Raw genomic sequence first — 19,305 nt, 5'->3', positions numbered from 1 at the left:
TCTTGATTTCAATTCCAACCTAATAATGATCCGTCTTATAGGACAAGGACAAAAAGGGGTACAGGCATACCCCGGTTTAAGGACACTCACGAGTAAGGACATATCGCCCAATAGGCAAATGAAAGCTCACGCATGCGCCTGTCAGCACGTCCTGAACAGCAATACCGGCTCCATACCTGTACCGAACCTGTGCGCAAGCAGGGAGACTATAGAGCCTGTTACAAATGCGTTATTTACATCAGTTATGCACGTATGACAATTGCAGTACAGTACATGCATCGATAAGTGGGAAAAAGGTAGTGCTTCACTTTAATTACATTTTCGCTTTACATACATGCTCCGGTACCATTGTGTTTGTTAATGCGGGGTATGCCTGTAAAGGTTTAAATGCAGATTGTGTGCAGAGCGGTTCTTCAGAGGGACTATGAGAAAACATAGCTACATGGGCTTGACACTGCACAGGAATTCTATTCCATAATCCAGAAATGCTGCTCTTGCTGCTTGGGATCATTTTCTAACCTGCTACAATACAAGGAATACTGAATAGGACTACATATTTTCAGGTCACTTAAGAACAGAGATCCTAAATAATATTGAGTCACGTTTCCAGCTGCTGTTGTCCACTACACAACCTCAATGCTAGTTATCCTCCACCAACAGAGAGATTCCCTCTGTAGTGGGAGATTTTGGTATGATCTCTGAGAACTAGCTTGTGCTGAAATATAGTACAGAATTAACATGTTAAGCCTGGGAATGGTCTCTGTACTGGGTCTCCACCAACATATGTTCTGAATGGAGAAGCAGCTTTGAAAGGCTGGGTGTGTAATCACATAATGCAACATTCCTTTTTAGTGGGCTGTATGTATAATTTTACACAGTTATTATATGTACTGCTGATCAGAGAACAGAATAAGTGCCTGCACTGTATAATACACACCCTACATTCAGTGCCAGATACAACCCAACATAACAGATGTCAGAAAGGGTACTGGGAATCCAAATTGGCTCTTGAAGTCCATAGTAAGCACCATGTTCCCTACACCCCTCATTTCCCAGAGAATGTGAACTCGATAATAATATAGGTCAACAACTCTGATACACCTGCAACTCCATTTGGCAAAATATTTATTTATAATAAATCTGTTCAAAAGCAGTTGGTCACAGTTATTCATTTTACATTATTAGGCTATAACAATGATTTTGATAAATGTATATAAATGCACTGCCTTTTATTTATACAGTATACAAAAAAAAAACATTGAAATGACGGCAACAACGAAAACACATGAAAACAGGCAGAAGGAGTAAGACAAAAGGCAAAGCAAAATGTATCTTTCTGCGCTCAGGCAATGCTGCCGTGATTAATTACCTGTACAAATCCTCTGCCCCATTAAGGTATCCCAAACACAGGTTTTACTGCGCGTTCAGGCTCTGGGAACGGAATCAGATGTCATGTACAGTAGCAGCTCCAGTCAGTTGTTTAACAGTACTGCATGTCAACGCTGGGAATGGTTGCTGATATAAATGAAATTGCACGCAGTACTTTTAAATCAGATTAAAAACAAAAGTTAATTACTCCCACTCAGTAGTTCCTGGTGGCTTGGATGTCAAATCGTACATTACTCGAGAGATACCAGGGATCTTCTTAATTTCGGTCACCATCTTCAAAACAACCTGCAGATTGATGTAAAAAAATTAGAATAGTATCAAACATTTCTAGTAGAACAATGTTCTGTTTATGTAACTTGCAGAAGCACTCCGACAAATTAAAAATTGAGGCAGGTAGGAGATTTATTAGAAAAGGACAAGCTAATGTCCTTTGAGGAATTGATGAGAGAATATGGTCCACCCCAAATTGAGCTGTTTAGGTATATGCAGGTCCGACATTTTGTATGTCAGGGCCTAAATCATGAGGAATTCCATATATATATACGCGATTTGAAGATTTATGTAAAACAAAAAAATACCAAAGAGGTTTAATATCTCTGTACCAGGGGCTAACTCAAGAAAGAAACCCCAAACCATAAATATATGGACCAGTGGGCCCTGGATTTCCAGACTGAAATAATAAGGGAGGACTGGGAAGATATTTGGGACAATGCAGGTAAAACCTCTATATGTAGAGTTTAAAAAAAAAAATCTTTGAGGCTTTGAGGACTTGTGTGGATGCAGTTTGTACATGGCCTTTGAGATCTCACCTTCGTTGTTGGCCCATTACAAGGGGGCATCTGTGATTTTAAACACATTTTTATTCATATTGTGATTATTCTGTTTTATGCTGTAATACTTTTTGGTGTATCATCTTGTATTTAAATGGACAGTCCCTCCAGGGACCAAAATTCAAAAGGCAGTGGCACAATTAACAGGTTAAGTGTAGGTGTTTGGCAGGGTTATATTATTTCTAATTTCGGTTTTTAATGTCTCCATAGGAACCAAGTGCTGATTGTGCTCTTGAATATACAAGCACATTTTTAATACACAATTTTGTGCACATTCATTTCTACACAAGTAATTAGGCAGAGACGAGAAGAAACCCAGCAAATACAGTACAAGAGAACATTACATTTACACAGACCACAGGAAAATCTTACTCACTTTAGTATGAAAAAAAAAGTAAAAATAAATACATTTATTTTTAAAGAAATCACGCTAAGGAAACAGATAACATTCAGAAGTCGTAAACAAATACAAATAAAGCCTGCTATCCTTTAAGAATTTGGGAAGTGTTCTAAAGCGGCAGACATTTTCTCTTAGAGTAGCCGATTTAAGTGGATTAAATGTAAATCACATGACAAATAATAGTTTTAGAGTAGTTGGCGATCCTGCTGTGGAATACATCAAAGATGGACAATGGCAAACACAAAATTAAGAGATTGGGACCAATCATTTCAGTCTAGAAAAAAAAATGAAAATAATATATACTTTATGTATTAAAATAAAGTGTTCACGCCGTTAATATGTTTCTCTATCCATGCCAGGTGAGCATAAACTAGTTACATAGGAGCACAAATATATATATATAAAAAAAAAAGAAAAAAAGGTACCTCTTCTGGAATCTCATTGCCAGGGGTAGCTGCGATGCCGGTCATAAAGTCACTGGTGATAAAAGTACGAATAACCACTGATCTCTGACATGAAGGTTGCTTTTGCAATGGATCACGATCAAAATGCAATGGTGTTAATATGACTGGCATCTGACTGATCTTTCCAGCGTAATCTGTGGAAGGCAGATATTTTTATTTCTTAGTAGAATTGTATTATAAGATTTCTGCAAGACATGCAAGGTAATAAAACAAAAGGCTGACAGGAAAGGGAAGTGCTTGTATCTGCATATATTTAGCAAATAAAAAATTATTACACATTGCATATTTCATTATGAACAATCACTAAATGTGTACCCTATAACGACATCAAACATGCAACAAGTGCTTTACAACTACATGAGTATGCAAAATATACAAAGATACTTTAAAAATGTGATAGGAAATATTTGAACAATTATACAGAACAGGCTTTAACGCAAAGAAACCGTACTTTCATCAGATGCTCCCTATACAGCAGGAGACTGCACTTCTACAGACTTAAATATGCCCACTAAGCTTCTTAACCTGTAATTGAATCTACAATTCATGCTCACCATCTGGAAATAGCCGTGATCATGGCTTTTAGCTGTACAATAAACTGGGAATGTAACACTAAAATCATGCAAATACCAGAAATGCATCTTGACATATTTAAGAGAAGTTTGCTACAATCTATATACTTATTGGGGGAAAAAATTCCTATATAAGATTGTATGCATTTTTTTTAAGCATGTATGAGAGTCTCTCTCTCTCTCGATTGTCTGTCTGTCTAATGTTGGTTGAAGGTCTCCACAATGATCTTCCAGGTACTGCAGCTGCAATCTGCTCTTCTCCACAAACAAATGTTCTGTTTTCATCCTACCATATTACTTTTGGTCGTCCTCTTGGTATTTTGATATCCCTTGGAATCCAGCAGAATACAATATTTGTGCAACAGTGGTAATTTCTTGTGATGGTCTGGCCCATCGCAATTTTCATTTGTGTGCAAAGTTTCCATCCATTGATACTTTCTGACCAAGACACTTTTGAAAACTTCTAGTTCTATTCAATTTTGATCCTTGTAGAGTTGACAAATTTGTTGAAAATCCCTTTAGTCTTGTCGAGATTCATATGAAGGCCCACCTTCTTACTTCTGACCTGTAGGTCATCTGAAAATTGCAGGGGACAAGTATTCACCATTGATTTTGATTCCTTTTTCTTCCTGATTCAGTGTCTTGATAACTCTTGCTGGGAAAAAGCTATGGTGACATGGTGCATCCCTGTCGCATACCGTTGCTTATCCTCATCTTGCTAGTGCCTTCATGTAATCCAATGGCAATCTCGTAAGTGTTTAAATGTACAGTTCGACAATCTTTGTGTGTTTAAAATGGCTGAGTTGTATACAGAATCAAATCCTTTTTTGTAATCTATGCATCCTAAGCCGAGTGGTACAGTAGATCGTATTCATAACGTCAGGAAATCCCTTCTTGTACAACTTAGATGTTGTTTATTGTGATGTAAACACTGCAAAATCCTGCTGGTTCCCAGGGTGATCTTTTGCTGCATATTTGTGAGTATTTACGTAAACATCTTGTAAATTATTGGGAATTGACTGATTGGTCTGTTTCTTTTATGGATGAGCAGCATACCAATTGCATTGCACCATTGCTCTAGAAATTTCCTGTTCCTCAAGCAGTGTGTAGAGTTCTGCAAGAATTTTCTCTACTTGAAAGAACCTGGTGAAGATTTCAGTTGTAATTCCATCTTCTCCGGGGACTTTCCCATTCTGCACGGATATTCTTGCCTTTTCCACATTCTTCTTCATGGTACATCATTGGTGATTTCTTCTCGCTCTTCATGTGCCGGTGTATGTCCTGTGTTCTGTTGTCTTGCATAGTTACTTGTAGAAGTCCTCAACTCTCTTTATGAGAAACACAGTCTTATTGTTGATCCCTTTTCTTTTAGTTCAATGATTTGTTCTTTCCCAATCAGTATAATCTTCAATAGACTACTTCACCAGCTAAACATTTTTACATCTTCAGCAATACACTTGCAGGTAGTCTTGCACAGCCCGGTATACTCCATTTTTGTGCTTGAATCTTCAGTTTGATTGATTTCTTGTTATTTCCTCAATACCTGCTTTGTTTCATCTAATATTTTCTGATTTTCGTTAGCAATTCCACCAATATTTTCTGCACCATCAACTACAATATCCGTAAGTTTTTCCTAATTGTTTGTTGAATTATCTCCATACATTTTGAGCAAGATGAAAGGATTTTCTTTTTGCGCAAGTTGAAATTCTTTGTAGTTATTTTATTTTTTTAATGTTTTCTTTTTTTCCATCTACGCATTAAGATGTAATTTTCAGCAAAACAGTTGGTGATCATTTCTTGTATCAAAACCGTGCAGTCTTCAATCACGTCTTGTTAACTAGGATATACAAGCATACCCCTGTTTAAGGACACTCACGAGTAAGGACATATAGCCCAATAGGCAAACGGCAGCTCGCGCATGCGCCTGTCAGCACGTCCTGAACAGCAATACCGGCTCCCTACCTGTACCGAAGCTGTGCGCAAGCGGGGAGACTATAGAGCCTGTTACAAATCAGTTATTTACATCAGTTATGCACGTATAGGACTATTGCAGTACAGTACATGCATCAACAAGTGGAAAAAAGGTAGTGCTTCACTTTAAGCCCATTTTCGCTTTACATACATGCTCTGGTCCCATTGCGTACGTTAATGCGGGGTATGCTTGTAATCCATCCATTCTTCATTCCATTGGGTTCACTCCATGCCCATTTTCTGTTCGTATTCTTCTCGAAGAACCAATTCACGATGTAGCAGATTTCAGATGATAAAAATTCTACCTGTCTCAACATTCATTCCTGTTGCCGTAACCTTAACTGATGCTTCGTCTTTTTGCTGGGAACCAATCTGCACTTAAATCTGCCATAATGATCTTGAAGTGACAATTTCCTTTGTTAGCTTGGATGATTTCAGTGTCTGTGTGACTTGATGTTTGGGCATACACGCTTCAAATGATTTAAGTTCATCTCTTGGTCAACTGAATGAGAATTCTGACTGCTCTTTCACATGAGCTTTCATTCCCCACTTCTTGTTTACGATGAAGCCTACATAGATCTATATAATTATTATTTTTTAACAACGGGATAGTGATTCATTATTGTAGGTTCTTTAATGCTACTTAAATTCAAAGGTTTACATAAAGTATGTGAACATTCATAAAAAGATCACAGTGTACTGTGTGGCTGTTTTTTTCAGTTTTAAGAGAAGCAGCTTTGTCAGTGTTTTTATTAGTGTGCTTTTGAAGGTGTACATTGCATTAGGATTACAAAACTGACAGCTAGTAACTTATTTTTATCATATTTTATAGTAGTATTGTTACTACAAATTTCACAACATTGAGTAAATCCAACCAACATCAAAGGAGTACAAATAAGATAATTTAGCCAAGAAGACTGAACTATTTTATAGAATGTATATGTACAACTGATGTGTATACACCTGTCCACCTGTTAATTATTCCTGCAAAAAGGGGCTTGAATTTGCTTAGTAGAGTTACTTACCAGACTCTCTCAGAATATTATGAGCCTCATAATCTGCTTGTCGCAACGTGCTAAGCACGCCTGTTGTTAAAAAGGTAGGAGTAACATCAGTGGGGGGCTCTTTGACTGGTGGCCCAAACACATAAACGACTCTAAAAGAAGAAAATCAAAGAACAAACTAAGCTTAAAATAATAAAAAATAAATACAAGTTACATTTCACTTTAGGTGTGTGTATGTGTGTATGTGTGTATGTGTGTGTGTGTACATTATTATTTTTTTTAACCAGAATCTGAACAGGAAGGCTCTTCGAGAGCTGGTGCCCACGTGATGTGAGTGGGAGAAAGGACCAATTTGTCAGCCATTTTGATTTCCCAAAAGAGTATCAAAAAAGATAAATATCTTGTGAACAGAATGGGGAGTGGGTATGTAGCTAGAAATAGCAGGCTCTGGCCTGAGGGACCATCCTGGTACTGCATAAATAAAACCCCTAAAAGTGTACTACTCAAACCGTTAAACTGGATTGCTTTAAACATTGTGATTTTAATTGAACTCATTAGGGAGTTTAAACTTGACACCAGAAGCGTTCTTCAGCCAACCAATTAAGAATGGTTACGTCACCGTGATATGTATTGGTATTCCAACACTTATGCTTTTGCAGTAACCCATTTGTTTGGATATGGGCAGTCACTGGGAGTAGACATTTTCAAGTACAAAACAAATGGCCAGAGTATTGGTAGAATGTTGGAGGGAAAAAGAGAGATAACATTTACCTGTTTATATTGTGACACATGCGAGGTATTAGCCTGGCCAGAAACATTAGGGACTCCCAGTGTGGAGCGTCTTTACTGGAGATTCCACATACATAGCTGTAAGAGCGACAGTCACCCTGGAGACAGAAAATAAACCTTGTTTTTCTGCCCCAATAATTCCAAACGAGAATCACATACCAATAGGTAATTGAGAAAAGCATGGCATAAGCATCATTAGATGGGACAGATGTCAGATTTGCGGTCCTTCGGGTTCACTTAAAATACATTCGCTCAGGTTTTAGGGACACTGAGCTTGCATGGAGGATAGATTAATAATAACAACTTTATTTCATATAGCGCTTTTCTCCCAATGGGATTCCAAGCGCTTGACAATTACAGTATAATGAACAGTACGCAGCTCATAGGAATGTTACAGACAGTTCCTGTAAAGATCCTACACTCTATGATTTTGGCACAGGGAGATATAGTGACTTGCCCAAAGTCACAAGAAGCCGACACCGGGAATTGAACCAGGTTTCCCCGATTCAAACTCTGTCATTGTTTTCAGAGTCAGAATCTTTACTCTGAGACGCTTCTTCAGATAATTTCTAGCAAACAATTTGTTGACTGTGTTTTTTTTAATGTTTAGCACTACTTTTCTCTGTTACCCTACCTGCTGAGCATTAATTAACAACTTGAGGGATCACTTGCACTGACCTGCACTCCAACAGTTTTAATAGGTAACAAAAAGGCATTCAGTGAATGAAGACTTGTGATTTGCATCAGTTTCTCCTGGTCCTCGTCAGTTGTACATGCTTTGACTCTTTGTAGCAGTGTATGTGGCTGCATGAAAGAATAAATTTAGTATGAGTTCACCAACAATTGATAAAGTTACAATATAATCCCAGTATGTATCACAGGTATGTTTTCATGTTCTTTTTTTTCACCCCTTTCAAAATATTTTTATTGCCAAGAAGATTTTTTTTGATAATTATAGCTTCTAATACACACCATCTCAAAAGCTGGTCAAAATATTAATTGTAAACAAAAGTCCATAATATTTATTTAAAAAAACGTGAACCATGAACACTACAGCCAAATAAACATTGAAATGCAAAAGCCACGGTTACCTTTTTAACACTCGCTGAATAATCTGCAACTATTTTTAATATGTTGTTGGTTTCGGGAAAGTCTTTGCAGACATAAGGTTCTTCAGCACATATCACTCGAATTGCTAGCCCTGGACCTAAAAATGGTAATTTATTATTTATTGTATGTAACACAGACAAGGATCCCTCTTCAGACTTATTCTATTTCCATTTAAAAAGTTTGGCATAATTGGAGCTTCAAAACATTATGCAAAAGCATAACCAAACTTAAAAATAGAATATGTACATAAGAAAAGCAGCAGGTCTTCAAATAGAAATTCTACATTGATGACATATTTAACAAGAGAAATCAGATTTGTACTAATTTAAGGTATTTGCAAAATAACCTTTTGCTAGCATGGTCTCAAGGTTTTTTACAGTAATTTTTCCCTTCTATTTTATGACATAACGCTCCAAAAATAGATCTTGCTTTTTTTTGTCCATCGTATTACAGGTCACACTTTCCCCTCTGCGTGTTACATGATGCATGAAGGCTTGCACAATACATACCAGGGAATGGATGCCTGCAAACCACTTCTTCAGGAAGTCCAAGCTCTCGTCCCAAGACTCTCACTTCGTCTTTGTGAAAATCTTTTAATGGCTCAATTACTTTACCCTGAGGGAAACAAGCAACGTTTACAGTTATTGCTCCTACAGGGAAAGCAGTAACGTTCATACATAGCAAACTGTTTCTTTATACAACCATGAGTAAGACATACAAGACTTGAATATACCAACAAAAGAAAACACAAAATCAGTGAAGCGCAAACAGATACGTGTGGTTTCCGATTATACGTCTAACCGGTTTAATGAGGTGGTCTTACCAAGAACCATATGAGCTTGTAAGATTCATGTTAATATGCAGCTACTCGATACTGCAGAGCTGATCAATTCCAAACATGTTATCATTAAGCAGGTGAGGCATTCCTTGTATTGGCAGTCTTCTTTATTTAGATAATGAGCTCCAAGCTGAGGCTACCACCATATAGTCGTCGTAGCGGACTCAAGTGCATTTTTGGCAGAAACTCACTAAATGCACTTCCTGACTTGGAATTTCTTGATATTTCTATTGAACTCATTAAATGCCTATTTAGTCATAATTCAGAGTTACAAAAACATAAAAACTCATTAAGTATGATTTTGAAATAATGTCAAAGAGAACATTTATTCGCCTTTTCCTCGGTATGTAAAGAATGTAGTTAACGACGATATGTATACTTACTTCATACTAGCTTATGACCAAGTGAATATGACTCTAAAAACAAACTATGCATTCATTCTTATAATCGAAACGATCCATATTACCTCTTCCCTTAACTTTCTGATGAGTTCTGTGTCATTATGATGAGTTTTTATAACTTCAGCTTTAACACTGACAATCAGAGAGGCACTTTCAATCAAATCTGGTCTCAACGTCCCTTGTGCAAGAAAAACTTCTTCAGGATTCAGACTCATTTCTCCAATAACTTCATTGGCAATCTGAAAATAAATATATATTAATAACTATTTAAGATGTAGGTGCCAATTAGTATGAATTTTTTTGCCACTTTAAAGACACCTTTACAATGCTAGTAATATCGCCCCTCAAAGCAGATCAATAAAGTTGAAAAGGGAAAATCTGGCGTACCGAAACTGTATCCTCCTTTAGAGTCCATTACATCAGCACAGTATTTATTGAATGGAGAGCAAGTGTGTGCTGCGGTGATGGACTGAAGGGAAAGAACATTTTGGAAAGCCAAATTTTGCCTTTCCGTCTCATCCATCAGGCAGTACATCAAAGAAACAAAAAAGGTGGTTGAACGCTCAAAATCTACACCCATGGGTTAATCAGTGTTGATACACAAGAGTTGGGAAAAAAAAAACCAATGCCCAAGGAGGGCAACAACTAGGGGGGTGGGGGTGGGAAGGAGAGTGTAGGACAGACAATAAAACAACGAAATTATATATCTCCCTTGCACAAACGGAATCTGCGTGCTTGGTAAAAGGGCGATAACACTGACGAATAGTGCCACAGTGTATGACATGAACCACATGTAAAACCCCTAAAAACAAGGCAGACAACAGATAGAGCCAATGGAGATTCAAATCCCTGATATCATTACTAAAAAGTCCAAGAACCAAAATGATGGAGTAGTTGTTCAAAAAAGAAAGACTAATTAGTCAATAGAGGTTAAAACCTATTACTTGGTAAAAAAAATGTCCAGTCCCATGTAAAGTAACTAGCTTTGGTTGCAGCCCCAATATATGGATGATCAATCCTCAAATCGAAACTCAAACAAAACAAAAAAAGAAGTAATGCAAGTAAATACTTTATAGAAGGAAAACATAATAATAATAATAAATAATAAATACAAATAAATAGAACAAAAAAACAGGATAAGTTGCCTGATAAAAGTAGAAGCCCAATTCAGGGGGGTATGCAGTCCTTCATCCATCTCCTGGAAGTTTACCACGGGTCCCTGGTAAGCTGGTGCCTAGGTATACCGCTGCGCCGTCTATGCTTGGGCGCCACTCCATGTGCCTGAAACCAAGGTGTCTCACTTAATACTGGGAAAGAACCTGGTGCTGCGGCTGGCGTGCTCCTCTCTCCGGAACCCGGATACAATATAACCACAGCTTGCTTCGATTCTGATCAGGGATCCCTGATGAAGGCCGCAAAGGGCCGAAACGCATTGGATTTAGGAACAGAGAAAGTGTACCCCCTGTAAGAAGTGTGAGGGTCCACCTGTTCATTCCAGTTATTTGGACTTTTTCACTGCAGCAGCGTCTGCAACGTGTGCTGCTGTTAGATGCAGCATACAGCCCAGGGGATTACAATAAACAAGCTGTGGTTACATCATATCCGGGTTCCAAAGAGAGGAGAGAGGAGCACGCCAGCCGCAGCACAAGGTTCTTTCCCAGCATTTAGCGCGACCCCTTGGTGTCCGGCGCCCAGAGGAGTGGCGTCCAAGCAGAGACGGCACAGCGGTATACCTAGACACCAGCTTCCCCTTGAGCTTCCCAGGGACCCGTGGTAAACTTCCGGGAGACAGATGGACTGCATACCACCCTGAATTGGGCTTCTATTTTTATCTGGCAACTTATCCTGTTTTTTGTTCTATTTATTTTTAGGCAGTACATCAGAAGGATTTATTACAGCAATTAAAATAAACAGGAGGGTGAAAAGCACAGATCAGGTTATCACTACTTTGTCTGAAACTCTGCATCATGAGCAGTTTGAACATCGAGCTCATATTGCTTCGGAATTGCGTTTACGTGTTCCCATGTAGCTGCCTTGCAGATATCTTTTGCTCATGTCTGTGCCTTCTCTGCTCCAGATGCAGATACCACTCTTGTTGAATGAGCTTTGAAGCCCTCAGTAACCAGATGCTTAGGATGGAACTGAGAAATCTTCCTAAGAGCCATCCTGTCCTCAAAAAAAAAAAATTCTAATTGAAAGAGCTTGCAATTTACTCACATCTTTGCCACTAGGAATATGGCTTTTAGCATAAGTATCTTGATTTGTCTTTCTTCTAGAGGCTCAAATGGTTTATGAGAGAAAACATTCAACACTGGGTTTAGGTTTTATATCGGAACTGGATCTCTGATTCTTGGTCTTCTTAGATTTGGAAAAGGAATACAACACATAAGTGGGTGATCAACAATTACCCGGTCCCTGCGTGCCGTCTGCTGCCATCTGAATTTTGAGGCTGTTAAGTTTTAATCCATTCTGGAAATCATCTTGCAGAACATCTGGACTCATAGGCGTAAAAAATGTTTTTGTAGATTTCTTACGAGCTTGCAACAGGATGAGCATTCTTGAAGAGAACAGAACCTTTGGTCATTTGACCATATCGCCATGAAATCTATTTTTGGCTAACCCCAGCAATGCACCACTTACTGAAAACCCTAGATGGAGAGTCCATTCCTTTTGCCATATCTTTTGGTGGTTTAGCAAGTCTGCCACAAGATTGTAATTTCCTTGCATATGTATTGGACACTCTGCCTTCTGCTAATTTGATCACCCTGGATGCTTGTCTCAGCGATGCTGGACTCATTGTCGATTCATATAAATGGCTATAGAACATGGTGTCTGTATTCAGACTGGTTTAAGAGAATACATTCTTTACATTTCTCAATTCTTTGTATACCACTCTTAATTCTTAAATTTGACAGCCGGTCTTGCTCCCGACAATACCCTTGGACTGCCTTACATTGGCAGGAAGCTCTCCAACCATGCAGACAGATCTTTAGCAATCACGATCCATATAGGGGTAGCTAAATGGCAGCCTGTTAGATTATGCAATTGTTGCCACTATATTTACCATTGGGATTGATTCCTCTTAAAGTGATGCTAAATTACAAAAACAGTTGTTACATTTGAAGTCATGAACAGGACTGAACAAGCCTTTTACCTTAGTACTAAAATGAGGATGAAAAAAAAGTGCCTCTTTGACGTCTCGATACTTGTATTACTTTCAACTGCTTGAAGTTTTTGATTGTCCGTTTAAAAAGGTGGCCTTTGCCAAGCAAAGTGGGATTAGGCCGTGTCTAAGGATACCACTGCAGAAACAAACACTATGACGCCAATACATATGTGAGCGCGAGCACGGGCCCATACGCTACGCAATACAAACAAATTTGTATTTCGAAGTGCTATGCCACGTCACGGAGCACGGAAGGTAGCGCGTTCCACTATGGACGCAGCCTTAGTGTCACTATGAACCTTCTTGTGACATATGACAATCGAGTAGTCCCTTTCTACCAGTTGACAGAGCCAGTGGTCGGATACCGTTAGAAGCCACTGATTAACTCATTTTCTTCATCTCCCTCCCGTTTGTTCCGTTCCTTGCCCATAAGATGTTCTGCGTCTTTGTAATGAGAGAATACCCATGGTTCTTAACCTGGTACATCAGCCAGATGGTCTGGAACTGAAAGTTGCTGAATACTTGGCAAGACTTCTGTTCCTTTTGAAGGAATCTTCAAACGTTTGCTTTATCATCTGATCACTGGTCAATAAGATGTTTCAATCTAGCTCCAAATAATACATTTTTATCAAAAGGGCAAAGGAATCATACAAATATTAACTTAAGCACATGCTGAAGTGGCAGGAAAAAAAAAAAAGTACATTTACTTAGAAAAGCAAAATGACTATTAAACAAAAAAAAACATATTTTCCAGAGGGCATAAATCTGCATCTACAATCCAAACCATGTGGTGGGCAACATGATCTACATCAACAGCCACGTGTGCGGCCCATCAGCCTCTAAAAAGAACTGCACATAATATATTGCCATACAACTGCTCCCTATAACTGCTCCTACTGTCCCATATGACCACTCTGTACAACAGCTCTCTCCCTGTGCTGATATCTTCGCATTGCAGAGGAAATCCATGGCCATATGAATATAGTTGAAATCTATGGCCAGACAGCTCTTCAGTAAAAGTTTGAGAATCTGTTCTCTGAAAACGTTGGAAGCTAACCCTTCTACTCAAGATAAATATACCCTCATCGATCTGGACCCATACAGCTGCTATTAGGTTTATAATAATGCTTCTGCTACCATAAAAACCTTTCGTTGTGGATTTGATGGTGGCAAGGTTATCCCAAGCCTTCAAATCAATCTGATGTCTGGACTGTTCTTGACTGAACCGGAAAAAATCCTCATCTTCCTATGGTCCCCGAGAAACATACGTTCCTGCTTTTTCGAAGGAGCGTCCACGTCTTTAATTGCCATGACCAATACCTTCTATCGAAAAAATAGCAGAAATGCCCTCTAATTTCCCCCTACACAACTTTAGATTTAGGAAACTCTGTTCCCAGAGAAACCCACATCGGATTCTGCTGAAGATCCTGGTTCCCCAAGGTGGTAATTTCTGGAGCTAAAAGGCATCCCAGATGTACAAGACTGCAAATCAGATGCCTGCAGGTTAGTGGTTTTGAAGTGGCCAAAGGTTTGTTACATTACGGATTGAAATCATCCTAAAAAAACTTTGAATTTGGTTGGGATTATTTTCCATATCCATTTGTTTAATGCAGGAGGTAAATAGCTTCTTGTCTGTATCTGGATATTGTTGATCACAAGCACAGCCCCCAAGGTGTTTCATTCGCCTGCTTTCACTTCATGAGGGTTCTCCTGGCCTCCCAAGGAGACAAATCAAACACAAATGAAGAGATTTCCTCTGGTTTCCTGGCAGATTTTAAACCCCTGCATCAGACTGGGACAGACATGGCATTCCACACCTAAGGACATCGGATGTGAATGCTACTTCCACGTCACAAGAGCAATGACACATCCATCGCAGTCGGCCCCGAGTACTCCCTTGCTGAACAAACTCCAACCTTATCAGCTGCGGGTCGCCACCAAGGGTTGTGGAAGAGCTCCTGGGACACTGGATAGACTCCTACCAGCCCCAACGTTGGCAGGTAAGCGCGAAGCTGCCTTTTTAATGGCTAAGCAGCGTAACTACTATATTGAGCTGGACCCTTCAGAGACGTGAGGTACAGCCTGAAAATAGGGGGGAGATAAACACGACGTTCCTGGGCGTCCCACTGCTAAGCTTGTTCCTTTTACGGCCTAGAGACCCGCTGGGGAAATCCCTATAAAACAATAACTGGGGTAATAAGCTCCAACCTCAAGGTCGGATAGGAAAATAAAAAACAGATCCAGAAGGGAGGCGACATCTTTATACACCTCTGGATAGTTTTTTTCCCATCCTACCACCACAGGAGGCAGATCCTAACTACTTTGAAGAGAGACCCAATGGCCGGCAGAAAAAATGCCACAGGCATTAACAAATGTCCCTCCTTAGCAGGTTTAGGAAAACTCCAATATGTAAGCAGGGGGAATGTAACAACACACTTAAGCGGTTTCCCTGACTGACTCACACACAAGTATACAGAGTGCATAACATAATTGGTTTCAGTAGCACTATCTCAATAAACAGAAGAAAGATGCAGAGTGCACAGCTGCTTTACATAGAATGACGTGTGGCTACGTTCCTGATGTTTTCAGTACTGCAAACAAATACCTTCACAAAGGTGTCGCCAATAATTTTTCTTTTCTCCTCAGGATTTGTGGTCATGTTCAGTGTCTTACTAATTCTTTTACGTGGTGTTCGGTCTTCATCTGATATTGGCAGCGTGGTTGTACCATTATAAAACGAATGTGCTGCATTCACAACTGCAGAAAAGAGAAGTTATTATAATTACAAAAAGGTCATGTATGTGCTTCCCACCATCTACTAAATCTTGCAGGTGGTTAGGGAGCCGCTCAATGCTCATGAAACAATAAAGCAAAGGGAATCCTGGGCCTCAGAATAAGGCTAAAACAGGAGTCTTTTTCTGCTAGTACTCGCGTGATCTTTAGATAAGGTCTAAAAATGTTCACGAATCATTGGATCATTCCGTTAAAAGTAACAAGGACATATTTCTGCCAATACATTGCCTGATCAGGAACGTAATATATAAATAAAGTGGCTTTCAGTGTCAGAGGAGCAAACAATGCATTTATGTTCCACTGCCACCAGACATAACGTCATTATTAAGCAATACCTTTGACTTGAATGCCAAGCTTTTTGAGAGCTTCTTCCACGGATTGGCTCTCCCTTTTCCGCATAAATCCATTGTCTATGTGCACTGCAATGATCTGGTCTTGATTTAAGGCTTTGTTCAGGAGAGCGGTACACACCGTTGAGTCTACACCCCCACTCAACAAAACCTGCAAAAAAAATAAGTATCTGGTAAAATGGTACAAAATGTTTGTTTTATTAAATTAAGGTTGTCAAAGAGATGGTTTTGTAGAAGACCATAGGCAACATACCACAATAGTATTGTCTTTGGTTGTAATATTCGAAGATAGATATCTATATATCTATCTGAGGTAATAGGACAGGTACTCCAAGATCCAAAAGGTGAAATTGATTCCTCAACGTTTCGGCTCCCAATGGAGCCTTTATCAAGAAAACCTTGATAAAGGTTCAGTTGGGAGCTGAAACGTGCAGGAATAAATGTCACCTGTGGATCTTGGAGTACCTGTTTTATTTTCTCATATCATATGTATTGCCTTGCAGACACCTGGACGGTTTGCACCCTATATATACACACCACCTTTATCTAAGCATATGTGAGTGCCTTGTTTTCTGGACTGACTGACACACACTAACAGCACAGATTTACTGTTAATGAAGGACAAGAATAGATTAGCAGACTAGAGGGGAAAGGGGGGGGGGGGGGGAGAACCCTCGCTACTGCTAGCTGGAAGTACCTGGAGTGGTGGTGCTGCTATCAGGGGAAATAGGGATATATAACAAAGAGAAAAAGAGCCCCAAGGAGAGCTCTCACACACTATATATGTTAACAGGTGTACCTAAAAGCCATGTGTTGAATGGGAGGAGTGAGTGAATAGTAAAAATAATACTCTTTGAGTCGTGACTCAGAATAATAAAATAATGGGGGAACGCTGTGGATCAAGTAAATAACTAATGTAAGCCAGTATACAGCGAATTAAAAATAGGACAAATGTAGCCTGATTAGTGGTCGCTATACTGTCTGAACTCCTAAGATATGTATAGTTGGCATACGCAGCTGCCCAGAGTAACTCAGGTAGTACTGATATCCCCACTACCATTATATGGTGAGTGATGTGGTGATTGCCCTCAATAGGGGTGTGGACAGATGCACATACAGGTAAGTAGTCGCAGTAAACACCTACGCAGCCCAATCACACAAAAATCAATCAGTCCTAGGAGTATCAGTAGCTGCTATAACAGTGCACAAGTAGTGCCTGTTTACATGAAACGTCCACAAATATGGATCGCAGGAAACATTTGTCCTTCAATTGCAAGCATACCTCTTAAATGGGGGCTGGGCACCTTCAGCTGCATGCAGGATGCTCAAATATATCAGCCAGCGGTACGCTTGCTGTTTAAAAAACTATTTGCATAGTACTACAATAGCGGAGCCCCATGTCAGAAGCTACTGGGGATAGGAAGCGCTCCAATCGCAAGTGCATGTCCCGCCCCTAAGACGTAATGACGTCATCAATCGCCGACGTACGTTTCGCTTGTACTGCTTTGTCAAGGCTGGGAAGGGGCAGTGGTGATGCTCCCAGTATTTGAGGTAAGCAGTCCTCTGATTGGTGATGACGCGTTCCCTAATTAGCATGTTGTGAGTATATACATGCATAGGGGGCATGCCAGCATAAGCCCATGCTAATAACGGGAGAGAAGTGTTGGTATAACAACGAGTGTGATAAACAGTGGGGAAAATAGCCCAATCGGACGGTGAAAGGGCAGAGGTGGTGGGGGCAGCTAGATGGGTAAATTAAATAAAGGGGCTAAATACAAACCCCTCATTTAACCCCCGTGGGGCCAGGGTGCTGAGAGTGTATATCCAGCGTGATTCCATTCTTAGTAATGCCTGGTCCCAGTTGCCCTTCCTTATGCCCATACTCAGCTGATCGATCCACTTGAAGGCAAGTGCCAGCATATCCCCTTGATGGTGTTCGTTTATGTGTCTTGCCACGGGGGTATCCAAGCCATTTCTAATACTGCCCAGATGTTCCAGTACTCTGATTCTAAATGGGCGCTTGGTTTTACCAATGTATTTTTTACTGCATATACACTCTGCCATGTATATAAGCCCAGGTGTCCTGCAATTAATAAACTTCCTAATCGTGAAAGTACATGTGTCGTCCCAGTTCTTAAATGTTTTTGTATTCTTGATAACCTGGCATGCCTTACAGTTATGACAACTGAAGCTGCCATGTGGTTTAATAGGGAGCCACGTTTGGCTGACACTGGCCACAAAGTGGCTTTGCACCAGACTGTCACGGAAGTTCCTAGACCTCCGACTCGTCATTTCGGAGTATGGTTTGAGGATTTCTTCCAGATCTGCATCCGCCCTTAGGATGTGCCAGTGCTTTTGGAAAGCGTTCTTGGCACGATCCCAATCCTGATTATAGGTACCGATAAACCTGATGGTGTGCTTCTGCTCGGTGACAGTTCTATCTTTGAGTAGGTCAACCCTGGGTGTGTTTTTTGCTCTCTTATATGCCCTGCGGATGGTGTTATTGCTATATCCCCTGGCCAGGAACCTACATTTCATTTTAATAGCCTGCTCCTCAAAGTCCCTGTCATTGGAACAGTTCCTTTTGAGTCTCAGGAACTGTCCTACGGGGATACCTCTTATCAGGTTAGGTGGGTGGTGGCTATTGGCCCGTAAGATGCCATTTGTCGCTGTACTCTTACGAAAGATAGTGGTCCGGATACCACCTGTAGGTTCTATTTTAATGGTGAGATCCAGGAAGGTAATAGTGTTAGGACCTACCTCATAGGTAAGTTTGAGGTTGTTGGTGTTTTTGTTTAATCCACCGATGAATGTCTTGAGAAGGTAAAGTGGTCCCCTCCATAGCAAGAACACATCATCGATGAATCTATACCAAAGTTCTATGTGGTCCATAAACATCTCATTACCCTCACCAAAAACTACTTCGGCCTCCCACCAACCCAGGTACAGGTTGGCATACGACGGGGCACATTTAGTCCCCACTGCTGTACCCTGGGTCTGGTGGTAGAGTTTCTTATCGAACAGGAAGTAGTTCTTGGTGAGCACAAAGGATAATAGCTGTAGCACAAAATCATTATGTGCCTTATGTGAGGATCCTCTAGTTTTGAGGAAGTAGGAAGCAGCATCTATTCCCTTTTGATGGGGTATAGATGTGTACAGTGCCTCCACGTCAAGTGAAACCAGGATGGTATCCTCCGAGACTGTGATGTTATCTAGTTTGTTAAGAAT

General features: G+C 40.0%; 1 protein-coding gene across 1 annotated transcript in view; it reads right to left on the bottom strand.

The window, feature by feature from the left end:
- Nucleotides 1-1,108: 1,108 nt before the first annotated feature.
- GMPS (guanine monophosphate synthase) overlaps nt 1,109-19,305 on the bottom strand; it is a 28,227-nt gene continuing 10,030 nt past the window's right edge. The window contains exons 7-16 of the mRNA XM_075570538.1: nt 16,063-16,228; nt 15,540-15,691; nt 9,834-10,007; nt 9,039-9,144; nt 8,511-8,626; nt 8,098-8,223; nt 7,402-7,517; nt 6,652-6,782; nt 3,045-3,217; nt 1,109-1,674 (exon numbers count right to left, since the gene is read on the bottom strand). Coding sequence (XP_075426653.1) covers nt 1,573-1,674; nt 3,045-3,217; nt 6,652-6,782; nt 7,402-7,517; nt 8,098-8,223; nt 8,511-8,626; nt 9,039-9,144; nt 9,834-10,007; nt 15,540-15,691; nt 16,063-16,228 — 1,362 coding nt within the window. The 3' untranslated portion in view covers nt 1,109-1,572. The remainder of the gene's footprint in view (nt 1,675-3,044; nt 3,218-6,651; nt 6,783-7,401; nt 7,518-8,097; nt 8,224-8,510; nt 8,627-9,038; nt 9,145-9,833; nt 10,008-15,539; nt 15,692-16,062; nt 16,229-19,305) is intronic.

The sequence above is a fragment of the Ascaphus truei genome, chromosome 14, assembly GCF_040206685.1.
Source record: "Ascaphus truei isolate aAscTru1 chromosome 14, aAscTru1.hap1, whole genome shotgun sequence".
Classification (NCBI taxonomy): domain Eukaryota; kingdom Metazoa; phylum Chordata; class Amphibia; order Anura; family Ascaphidae; genus Ascaphus; species Ascaphus truei.
Note: the sequence above shows the minus strand (reverse complement) of the source record. Positions and strands in the feature narration are given on the sequence as shown.